The following is an 11,223-nucleotide window of genomic DNA, read 5'->3' as shown; positions in this document are numbered from 1 at the left end:
GCGAAGCGCATCAAAAAACGGAAAACCCTTTCGTCTTGCGGGTTTTTCGTCTTGCGAGGCATTCGTCTTGCAGGGCACCACTGTATACACAGTGGTCTTTAAGATAGTCTACAAACTTTTTCCACTCTTGACAGGATTTCTTGTCATCTTGATGCCTGATCCTGACGGTCATCTTTGCCATTTCGGCATAGTCCATCATCTTGGTTACATGATACTGTTGCCAGTGGCCTGAATTAATTAATTTTATAATGAATGATTTTAGAGTGTTGTTTATGCTATACTTTTATATTGTTTTATTGTTGTTAGCCGCCCTGAGCCCGGCTTCGGCTGGGGAGGGCGGGATATAAATAAATATTATTATTATTATTATTATTATTATTATTAAACTGTCCTGCATTGCAGGGGGTTGGAATAGATGACCCTCGGGGTTCCCTTCCAACTCCACAATACTATGATTCCATATTGCAGCTTCTTCCCCCAAAAGTATGGGAGCTGTGGTTTGCTAAGGGAGCTGTTAGCAAACCTCTGTTCCCTTCCTGGAGCTACATGGCTGCTTAAAACAGTATGATGCTGCTTTAAATATGTAGTGCAGGTTATATTTATTGAAAATGTGCATACTTTCCTTATCCATTGTTTCTAAGAAGTTATGTTGGTCGAATCTGTATTTTGCTATACTGAAAACTAATAGAAATATTTGGAGAATATACAGTGGTACCTCGGGATGCAAACGGGATCCATTCCGGAGCCCCATTGCATCCTGAAGCGAACACAACCCACGTCCACACATGCATGGGCCGCATTCCGCCGCTTCCGTGCATGTGCGTGATGTCATTTTGACTGCACATGCGCGCGCAGCGAAACCTGGAAGTAACACGCTCCGTTACTTCCGGGTCGCCGTGGAGCGCAACCTGAAAATACTTAACTTGAAGCACATTTATCCCGAAGCATAACTGTATATATATTTTCATATTATATTATATTATATTATATTATATTATATTATATTATATTATATTATATTATATTATATTATATTATATTCAGTGCTTTTTTCTGGGGGGACACAGGGGTACACACACCCCTAAACATTTTGTGAATCTAATGGGAGAAGAAACTTAAAAATTTCAAAAATTTAGTTTATTCTCTAACACGGTAAACCATCAGTTCCATTGCTACCCCTGATGGGGGCCTCATTTCCAGTCACGGTGCTTCCTCACTCTCAGACGGAATGAGAGTACTCCTAAACTTTTTTTAAAAGAAAATAAAGCACTATATATTTATATTTTCTCATATTATATATATATACCGGAGGTGAGCCCCCAGTCTCCCTCCAACCTGTCTCAGCACAGAGCTCCTGCTGCCTGATCTCCTTCAAACAAAGGGAATTTCTATTTTTGCACTCTCTTCCCCCCTCCTAACCCCTATTTCCAACCCCCCTCTGCCCTACCTATTCGATTTGCTCATAGCTTTGAAGCAGGGGGAGGGAGGGGAGGTGATGTCATTTCCTGCTAGGCCCGCAATGCATCCTGGGACTTGTAGTACAGTTCCTTGTTGCTGTGAACTACCATTCCCAAGGAAGCTGTTGCAAAGTGCCTGCTTCGGACGTCCCCTTTTAAAGCGGCCGCGGCTATTTTAATAATGGTAATGGTTATTCATTTATTTTTTTAAGCCAATGCACAAGGCGAGGGAAAGAGAGAGGAGGGTGCAGACCAGGGATTTGGAAGAGAGGAGCTGAGCAGGCGCCTCGCTCGGGCTGCAGAAAGTCACGCACTCCGAGCAGCAGTTTTTGCAGGGCGTTTTCTTCCGCGTAAAGCCACAAAGGATCGGGCCGCCGGGAGATCGACTGCTGGCTTTGCTCTGGAAGGGCAGCGAGACGCATCTGCGGGGTCTGTGCCGGGAGAAATAAGGAATTTATATTCACTTTCCTCCCCCAAGACACGTTGTTGCTTTGGGGGTCTGGGGATCCCTCCTTGCCGGGAGGAAGGAGCACGTGGCTTTGGATCTGAGTGAGTCCAGAAGGGGTCGATCCTGCACGTCTAGGAGAACCAGGAACAGGCGGGGGTGCGATTGGCTGAAGGGCAATATGGGATTTATATATTTATATTTATTTATTGCATTTATAAACCACCTTTTATCTTCCAAACAGCTCCGTGGTTCTCCTCTTCCCCATTTCATCCTCACCACAACCCTGTGAGGTAGGTTAGGCTGAGCGGCAGCGACTGGCCCAAGGTCATCCAGTGAGCCACATGGCTGAGTGGGGATTCGAACCCAGCTCTCCCAGGTCCTAGTCCAGCACCTTAACCATTACACCACAGCGATACTCGTGTCTCCAAGCTGAAATCCCAGGGTGGCAGAACTGGAGGAGAGGACCAGAGATTGAATCCCTACTCAGCCGCGAAGCTACCTAAGTTACCTTGGGCCAGTCGCTGGGGTGCCTTGAATGATGGTCATGGGGCTGTGGGCAACACTGGCCTCCATCTTCCTTCCTTCCTTCCTTCCTGCTTCAATTATATTTTATTAATTTTCCATACATTCATACCACATTACAATTTCTATTAAATTTTCCATTTTTGACTTCCTTCGGCTTCTCTGCCAATCATCCAAATTCTAACTTCTTTAATTACGCATTTCCAAATTTTTCTATTGCCTTTATACCTAGCCCCCACTTCTATTTTGCCTTTTTACAATATTTCTTATGCTGTTACAGAGCTTCTGTAAATGCCACTAGCGTTATTCCATTATCACTTATGCATTCCCAGTATTCAACTAATTTTCCCCAGTCCTCGATGAACTTTTGATCTCGTAAATATCTGATCTTCCCAGTCAGTTTATCAAGTTCTGCATAGTCCATCAGCTTCATTCTCCACTCCTCCAACATTGGTATTTGTTCTTGTTTCCATCTCTGGGCCAGTAATATCCTTCCTTCCTTCCTTCCTTCCTTCCTTCCTTCCTCTCCCTCCTCTGATGCCCTCTTGCATCTCTGCCTCCCAAAATCTTGCAGTTTTTTGCTGCAGCAGCCCTGGCTACAAGCTCTGCAAGCAAATGGTGCCTCTGGGGCTGGCCAGGGGGTGCTTCCCAGGCCCCTGTGGGGCAGTGTGAGGAGGCACCTCTCTTTGGGGCAGCAGGGGCAGCTCAGAGACCAAGGGCGGCGGCAGCAGTGGCTGCCCAGAGGACCCCCAAGGAGAGGGGAGAGGAGGCTGAGGGAACACTCCACAATGGAGGGAGTTTGAAAAGAGATGAGGGGCTGCAAGCAAGGGGAGATATAACTGGGCTCCTGAGCCCCACAGGGGTGCCCCAGAAAAAGAATGTAGTTGGTCAAGGGAGCCGTGGACCCAAAAAGGTTGCAAACCCCAGAGGAAAAGTCAGCTAGGAGCTGTGTAAACATACAACCAAACTGTAGCAGGTAGAGCATGGGACTCTTGATCTCCAGGTCATGTGTTCAAATCCCTTGTTGAGCAAAAGATTCCTGAATAGCAGGGGATTGAACTAGATGACCCTTGCAATTCTGTGATTCTGTATTTGCTGGGAGCAAAGCCCCACCGTGTTCAATGGATTCTGCTCTCTAGTAAAAACCTAGGAAGCTGTCTTATACTGAGCACATCTGGCTCAATATTGGCAACACGGACTAGCATCAGTTCTCTGTTGTTTCAGGCAGGGAGCCTGTCCCAGATCTGCCTGGAGTTGCCAGGATTTGAACCTGGGACCCTTTGAAGCAGGACCGTTGAACTACAGGCCTCCCTCAATCCTTGAGCTCAGTATCAGTGTTGTACGGGCACAGGGGTGACTTGCTTCATATTGTGCATAGTCTCTTCCTTTTTTTATATATACATATAATTTTTTATTAGTTTTTTTTTAACATATCATTTTCAACAGTAATTAAACATACTTTTACATCTTATTCAAATTTGTGACTTCCATCAATCCTGTCTGAAAATTTTCCAATCTAATCTCTCAGTATGCATTTCTTATCTTCCCTATTACATTTCAAACTCATAACCAATATCTCTTTTTCTACTTTGTAACACTTCGTCTATTTCTCCTTACAAAACTTCTTGTAGTCCTACTAGCGTAATTTGTTGATTACAGTTGCTCTTCATATAAATCATATACTTCTTCCAATCTTCTGTAAATCTCTGGTCCCGCAGGTTTCGAATCCTTCCTGTTGTTCTGTCCAATTCTGCATAGTCCATTAATTTCGTCTGCCGTTCTTCTTTCGTCGGAAGTGCATGGTCTCTTCCAATCCTGAAATCACCCCCTTTTTATTTCCCCGCAGGGAGAAATCTCCTGAGCTCTGCAGCTCAGCCTGGCCCAATTGTGAGCAAAGAAAGTCGGATGTTGGATGCTGAGTGGTCCATCGGCAGAGCATCATTCGCGACCGGCGCTTGGGAGATTGCATCTCGGAGCTAGGTGAAGTTAGTTCCTTGCAAGAGAGAAAACAACATGGCTGCTGACCAGGGACCCAAGTCGGGATTTGGCCTCCGGATTGCACCCGCTCTGGAACTCCCCAGGAACAAAGCGGGGGGTCAGGATCCGGCCTGCCCCGGAGCAGGAATTGGGAAGCCACCACGTGTGCTTCAGGCTGGAAGCATTTGGGGCTTCCTCCACAAAATCCCAGCGGACCAGGTGAAACCGGAACCAGGAGAGGCCACCCTCCAGCGCTGGGAAACCCAGTGGCAGGAGTTCCTGAGGAAAATCGAGTCTCATCCTTCCTCGGCCTGGGGGCTCCCACAGTTACCAGAGGAGCCCACGCCCTGGGAGGACACGGAGGGGTTTTTGGCCTCCTTTGAGCAAGTGGCTGAAGCCTGCCGGTGGCCCCGGGACGAGTGGGTGGCCCGCCTCCAGCCGGCCCTCAGCGGAGAAGCCGAGTGGGCCTTTCGAAGCCTGGAGGCCGGAGACAGAGAGGATTATGGGAAAGTGAAGGCGGCCATCTTGCGCGGGGACACCATGAGCAGGGAGGAGCAGCGCCAGCGCTTCCGGCGCTTCTGCTACCAGGAGGCCGAGGGGCCGCGAGGGGCCTACGGCCAACTCCAAAAACTTTGCCAGGGGTGGCTGAAGGTCAAGAGGCGCTCGAAGGAGCAGATCCTGGAGCTGCTGATCCTGGAGCAGTTCCTGACCATCCTGCCGCCGGAGATGCAGAGCTGGGTCAGGGGACAGGACCCGGAAAGCTGCTCGCAGGCGGTGGCCCTGGCCGAGGAGTTCCTGCAGGTGCAGCAAGCGGCCTCTCGGAGCCAGGAGCAGCAGGTGAGGCGTGGCATGTGGCCCCTGGCAGTCTTGGGGTAGGAGAGGAACCGAGCGCATGTTGGAGCCAGTGGGGGTACGTGCTATTATGCTCAGGTTCCCGCTTGTGGCCTTCGCATGGGGCATCTGGTTGGCCACTGCGAGAACAGGATGATGGAGGAGACACGCTGCTTCTTACGACCTTCACACCATTGTGTGAATCTCAGAAGATGCTAAGAGGGGAAGGTTTGTACATGGGACAGGCAAAATCCTAAAACCCTTGAATCTGCTGGTGTCTTCTTCTTGTGCTTTAGTGGTACTGTTTTGCCTGGGTGAGGATCAGCCCCCCAGAATTGTAGAGTTGGAAGGGACCACGAGCGTCATCTAGTCCAATCCCCTGCAATGCAGGGATCTTTCTCGAACCCGCAACCCTGAGATTAAGAGTTGTGCTCTACCATCTGAACTGTCTTGAGCCCTGATCTGTAAGCCACCCAGTGTGGTTGGGGAAACCCAGCCAGATGGGCAGGGTATAAATAATAAAAATTATTATTATTATTATTATTATTATTATTAAATATTAGGGGTATTTGAGCACACACTCACTCCTTTTCACTATTGGATGCCCTTCTTTTTTAAAAAACAAACAAATCTTGTTTCTATTAATTTTTTGCATAACATAATGCAAGTGATGAATCAGAAACACAGAAATGCAAGCCAAATTACACAGTCAAATAAAGCTGAGTGGGTCTCATTTGGTTTGCTAGGTAGACACGAATGGAGCTGGGACCCAGCAATTCCAAAACTCCTGCTGCCTGGGGAACACTCTGGAGAGACAACTTAGACTGAGAAAAAAGACAGAATGTTAAATTCTGCCACCATTTTCATCATTAAAAAAAATAAAAATCAGAGAAACGGCAAAAGTGATTTGCGTCTCAAGCAAAAGCACGCATGCCATTGCTGTCTGTTGATGTGAGTTGTTTATGGTGCAAAATTTAAATGAACCATATAAAATACAGTGGTATCTCGGGTTACAAACGCTTCGAGTTACAGATTCCGCTAACCCGGAATTGGTACCTCAGGTTAAGAATTTATCTCAGGGTGAGAACAGAAATCTTGTGGCGGTGGGAGGCCCCATTAGCTGAAGTGGTACCTCAGGTTAAAAACAGTTTCAGGTTAAGAACGGACCTCCAGAACGAATTCAGTTCTTAACCTGAGGTACCACTGTAAATGAATTGGGAAAAGGAAGAGGGAGGAGTAAGGGTTTCTGGAGGGGGGTGTTGTTGTCTAGGTTCAAAAGCGGACAGCTTCGTGGAGAACAAGGCTATGAACAGATACCGCAGGAGGGGAAGGTGCCATTGCACTCGGATCCTGCCCACAAATGTCTCATGGGCGTCTGGTTGGCCACTGTGGGAACAGGATGCTGGACTCGATGGGCAGCTGGCCTATCTAGTCGGCCTCTTCTTGCATCCTTAAGTGAAACGAGGCCCTCCAAAAGTTTGTCAGAGTAGACGTTAAGTGTCGCAACTTCCTCTGAGTCACGGACGAAGGGAAGGAAGGCACTGTACCGGGGCAAAACATATCAGGCTTGCTGTGGCCCTTGCACAACCTTATAATACGGGTCAGCTTCTGAAACTGCGCTGTGTGGCAGAGACACCCTCTTAATGTAAAATCAAAGGACATGGAGCAATGGATCCAAACTACAAGAAAGAAGATTCCACCTAAACATTAGGAAGAACTTCCTGACAGTAAGAGCTGTTTGACAGTGGAATTTGCTGCCAAGGAGTGTGGTGGAGTCTCCTCCTTTGGAGGTCTTTAAGCAGAGGCTTGACAACCATATGTCAGGAGTGCTCTGATGGTGTTTCCTGCTTGGCAGGGGGTTGGACTCGATGACGCTTGTGCTCTCTTCCAACTCTATGATTCTATGATTCTATGACATTTCCCAGGCTCCTGCCACAGGTCCTCAACCACATGCCACTCTTCAGGAAGAAATTTGAAATTGGTGAGATGCGAATAGGAAAAACTGTCCGCCACCCCTAAAAAACCACAGCATTCCTTTTCTCCTTATTTGCTAAAAGGCTCCATCCTTGCTATTTTTCCAGGCTGTGGCAGAAGTGGTCGCCCCACTTCCAGCAGAAGAACAGGCTCTGTCTGGTGCCAAGGAGTTGAGGAGGCCCAAGCAGGAAGTTGATGGTGGAGCAGTTGACTCCCTCATGGACCGAGACGCCAGCCAACTGGGTAAGACTTCCTCCGTTCTTGGTTTCGCCTGGGGCTTCTCCCACTCACAGAAAGCCTGGCATCTTGGACAGGAAAACGCAGTTGGTCCAGTACGATTTATGCGATGTACAGTGGTACCTCGGGTTACAGATGCTTCAGGTTACAGACGCTTCAGGTTACAGACTCCGCTAACCCATAAATAGAACCTCAGGTTAGGAACTTTGCTTCAGGATGAGAACAGAAATCGTGCGGTGGTAGCAGGAGGCCCCATTAGCTAAAGTGGTACCTCAGGTTAAGAACAGATTCAGGTTAAGAACAAACTTCCAGAACGAATTAAGTTCTTAACCTGAGGTACCACTGTATTATTACCAGAAGCAAGTTTTTAAAATTCTGCTCTTCAGCCCTGAAATGTTCCTAGAGGGGCTTATGGCGACCGATATTAACATGGTCCCTGCCCCTCAGGCTTAGGAATCCAAAAGTCACGACACAAAAGGAAAAAAGATGGGGCAGGAGGAGGGGAAAGTGATGGCAAAAGCAGGCACCAGTTCTCAGCAAATTTCTTATAGGTGTCTTTCGGGGGATAAACGTTTTTCGCGGGGGGGGGGGGTAAATCATTATAGAGTGCTTTCCCCCCACCTGTTTCTCCTCCTCCCCAAGTGAGACTTCTGCTGGTGAAGCCCAGTGGTTGACCTCCCAGCAAACATTTTTTTGAAGTGCCTAGTTAGACTACGGAACTCTCTCCCACTGGAGTCAATGATGGCCAACCTAGATGGCTTTGAAAGAGGATGAGATAAATTCAGGGCTGTCAGTTGCTACTAGCCACGACAACTTTGCTCTCCTTACACAGCTGGAGGCACTTCTGAGCACCAGTTCCTGGAAACCACAGGAGGGGAGATGACTCTTGTGGTCGAATCCTGCTTGTGGGTTTTCCACAGGCTTCTGGTTGGCCACTGTGGGAGCAGGATGCTGAGCTAGATGGGCCATTGGCCTGATCCAGCAGGCTTTTCTTACATTCAATATCGCCTCCCTTTGTCTCCAGAAGAGAACAGCACCATGGAGGGTTTTCAACTAGGAGGTCCTTGCTCAGTAGACGTGCTTGAGATCTCGCCAGGAGGATCCCGGGAGAGCCTCTCCTTCCCAGCGGAGATTGGTGAGAAGGGGGACCCTTGAGACTGATTTGCCATAGAGCTGGGGGAACCTCACAGGAGAATGCGTTTGGCGCAAGGGGGACGTTGTAATGACGAAAGGGCCACAGCAGGGATGGGGAACATGCTGGCGGACTCCTGCTCCCATCAGCCCCTGCCAGCATGGCCTGATGGCCAGGAATGATGGGAGTTGTAGTCCGGTGACACGCAGGGCAGTGGCTAGTGAGTTTCATTAGGGATGTTAGGGTAGAAGGCAGGGAGACCCAGTAGTGCTAAAGCAGTTCCATCAAAATATTAAAATAAACACCCCCATCAAAACAGTACAGCAGCTAGAAGCAGCTGTGAAAGAAGGAAACTCAAATCAGGAGACTGAGGAAACATTTGTCTACATAGGTATGTCCTCAAGAGCCGGTGGAATGCCAATACTGATGGCACCTCTCTCTCTCTCTCTCTCTCTCTCTCTATATATATATATAACAATTTAGAATATTCATTTAAACAACCTTAAAATATCAATGACTTCCTTTCTTCCCTTTCCATGGTTCATTTTGCGGAACATAAATCCCTGCATATTTTATATCAACTAAACCATTCAGTATTCCATTATTACATCCATCAAAACTGATTTACACTGTTGAATTTATCTTAATGCCGCCAACGTTTTCAAGTGCACACAATTTCCTCCCATATATTCAATAAACATCTTCTTCAAACCCATGTTCTTCTTGTTCTCTTATTCTCTAAGTTAGGTCCACAAGCTGCACATATTCCATCAGTCTAAGTTGCCATTCTTCTTCTTTGCTCGTTTTCCATTTTGGGGCTAATGAAACACGGGCCGCAGTAGCGGCATACATAAATAACCTTTTTTGACACCTCTGCCAGCAGGACTCCCCTTTCCAGGCTGGCAGCCGTTTATCTTTTCCCTATTTCCAAGATTCCCATTTGACAAAGATTTCCTCTCTGTTCCAGGAGGTGCTAGGCTGGTGCACGAACAGGGCAGGGTAGTTTTGGGGGCGCCCCCAACAAAATTGGGCCGTTGGAACGAAGAAGGAATCTGCAGCCCACAAAAGGGAGCGGAGAGGTGGGCCAAAGACCTGGCGCAGGGCTGGAAGATGAACCCCACGGCTATTCCAGCCGGCGACCTTTGCCAAACGCCGGCTCCACAAAGACTGCACAAAGGAGCGGGAAGCAGACAGTGCCCTCTGTGCGGGAAAGTTTTCACGACACAATCCAGCGTCAAGAGACACCTGAGAATCCACACAGGGGAGAGGCCGTATAAATGCTCCTATTGCGGGAAAACCTTTAACCAGAGAGTAATCCTAACGAACCACGAGAAAATCCACACGGAGCGGAGATCGTCCCAAGGCTCCGACGGTGGGGAAGGCTTCAGGAAAGAAGCCAGCATCCCTGGAAATCAGAGAATATATTTGGTTACTAGTGATGATGACGCTATACCCTGCTAGGGAGGCAGCCGGTATCCTGTTTGTGGGCTTCCTATTGGTTGGCCACTGTGGCAAACAAGATGTTGGACTAGAGAGGCACTGAAGCCTAGTACGCCTTATGGCGCCACCATGAGGAGTAATGCATTTACTGCAGCGTAAGCTTTTGTGAGACTGGAATCCACCACAAAAAAACCCCACAATAACTTGATTGAGCCATTAAGGTGGCAAAATACTTCCCCCCTCGTTTTTGCAACAGCGGTTGGAGGGATGAATGTGGAAATTCTCCATTGTACAGTGGGGTAGTTTTGATAGGGTCTCGCACAGCCCCCTCTGTGCTTCTTCCAGAAAAGTGAGAGGGTGTCAGGGACCTGCAGGACAATGACTGTGCACTGGGGAATGTGGGGGCTGGAGTCTGACTCGGGAGAGGAGGGACAGTGGTTTGTGGGGATCTGCACCAGCCAGGAGGCAAGAGTCGGAGGAAGGGGAAGTGTCGGGAGTTGGAGCATGGGATGGTTCGGGAGGAGAAAGAAGCGGGGGGCCGGGTACTTCCACACCCTCTCCTGCGTCACTGTTCCCCAGAACCAGGAGGGGATTGAAAGGGGAGGAGCAGAGGAAATTGCAGGCATAGTCTCTGACTGCGTGCATGCAAGCAATTGGGGGAAGATACATAAACTGGTGGAGGGGAACTGGTTTTGCCAACTGCTCCTTGAAATAGCTGCCTAACCATTAGATTGGGGTGCACAGGTGTCCAGAACTGTAGAAGCGACTGTGTTATCGTTGACAATAAATACTTAACTATCGGCTGTATACATTCCTTGGCTGGGAACTGCCGTTGACAGAGGGGTTATGCCTCTTGGGACTGGTGGGGTGGACTGCAGGGAGCCTGGCAGTAGGTGGCGCCGGAGAGCCAACGACAAGCAGAGCCAACCGATTCTGGTTTTGCCCAAGGGGCAACCCTGAGACTCAGGCAGAGGAAGTGGGTGGGCGATGCCACCCTCTGCACGGGCTTCAGGTAAGAAGGCAGGGCAAGCGAGGGCAGGCTGCGGGCAGAGTAAAGTTGGTGGAGCAGGGGCCCCGTCCGCCCAAATGGACCAGCATCCTCTGGGATGATCAGAGCTCGAGGACATATTCCAGCCAGGCAAAAACCCTCAAGGAGAGTTTGGCCTCTGTGCCTTAGCTGCTCCCCCCAACACCGTGGTTAGATA

General features: G+C 48.7%; 1 protein-coding gene across 6 annotated transcripts; it reads left to right on the top strand.

The window, feature by feature from the left end:
* The first annotated feature begins 1,049 nt into the window (after positions 1 to 1,049).
* LOC310701553 (zinc finger and SCAN domain-containing protein 23-like) lies at positions 1,050 to 10,818 on the top strand. Of its 6 annotated transcripts, XM_083492641.1 has the most exons (6): positions 1,232 to 2,006; positions 2,147 to 2,199; positions 4,303 to 5,241; positions 7,317 to 7,452; positions 8,471 to 8,581; positions 9,546 to 10,818. In XM_083492641.1, exons 3-6 carry the CDS (start codon positions 4,441 to 4,443, stop codon positions 10,037 to 10,039), a joined length of 1,542 nt encoding a protein of 513 aa, XP_083348767.1. In that variant the 5' UTR covers positions 1,232 to 2,006; positions 2,147 to 2,199; positions 4,303 to 4,440; the 3' UTR covers positions 10,040 to 10,818. The 6 variants fall into 6 exon arrangements, with proteins under 6 accessions (XP_083348764.1, XP_083348768.1, XP_083348763.1 ...); XM_083492638.1 differs by lacking the exon at positions 2,147 to 2,199 and having other exon boundaries at positions 1,050 to 2,006; positions 4,274 to 5,241; positions 7,293 to 7,452; positions 8,474 to 8,581; XM_083492637.1 differs by lacking the exon at positions 2,147 to 2,199 and having other exon boundaries at positions 1,225 to 2,006; positions 4,274 to 5,241; positions 7,293 to 7,452.
* Positions 10,819 to 11,223: the final 405 nt, after the last annotated feature.

Source organism: Podarcis liolepis (genome assembly GCF_965112155.1).
Source record: "Podarcis liolepis genome assembly, chromosome: 2".
Classification (NCBI taxonomy): domain Eukaryota; kingdom Metazoa; phylum Chordata; class Lepidosauria; order Squamata; family Lacertidae; genus Podarcis; species Podarcis liolepis.
Note: the sequence above shows the minus strand (reverse complement) of the source record. Positions and strands in the feature narration are given on the sequence as shown.

Bases quoted from the DNA above. Each gene is read 5' to 3' on its own strand.
- LOC310701553 (XM_083492637.1), top strand. From the start codon at position 4,441: ATGGCTGCTGACCAGGGACCCAAGTCGGGATTTGGCCTCCGGATTGCA. The intron at 5,242-7,292 runs GTGAGGCGTGGC...ATTTGCTAAAAG, and splicing joins CTCGGAGCCAGGAGCAGCAG to GCTCCATCCTTGCTATTTTT. The intron at 7,453-8,470 runs GTAAGACTTCCT...CTTTGTCTCCAG, and splicing joins CCGAGACGCCAGCCAACTGG to AAGAGAACAGCACCATGGAG.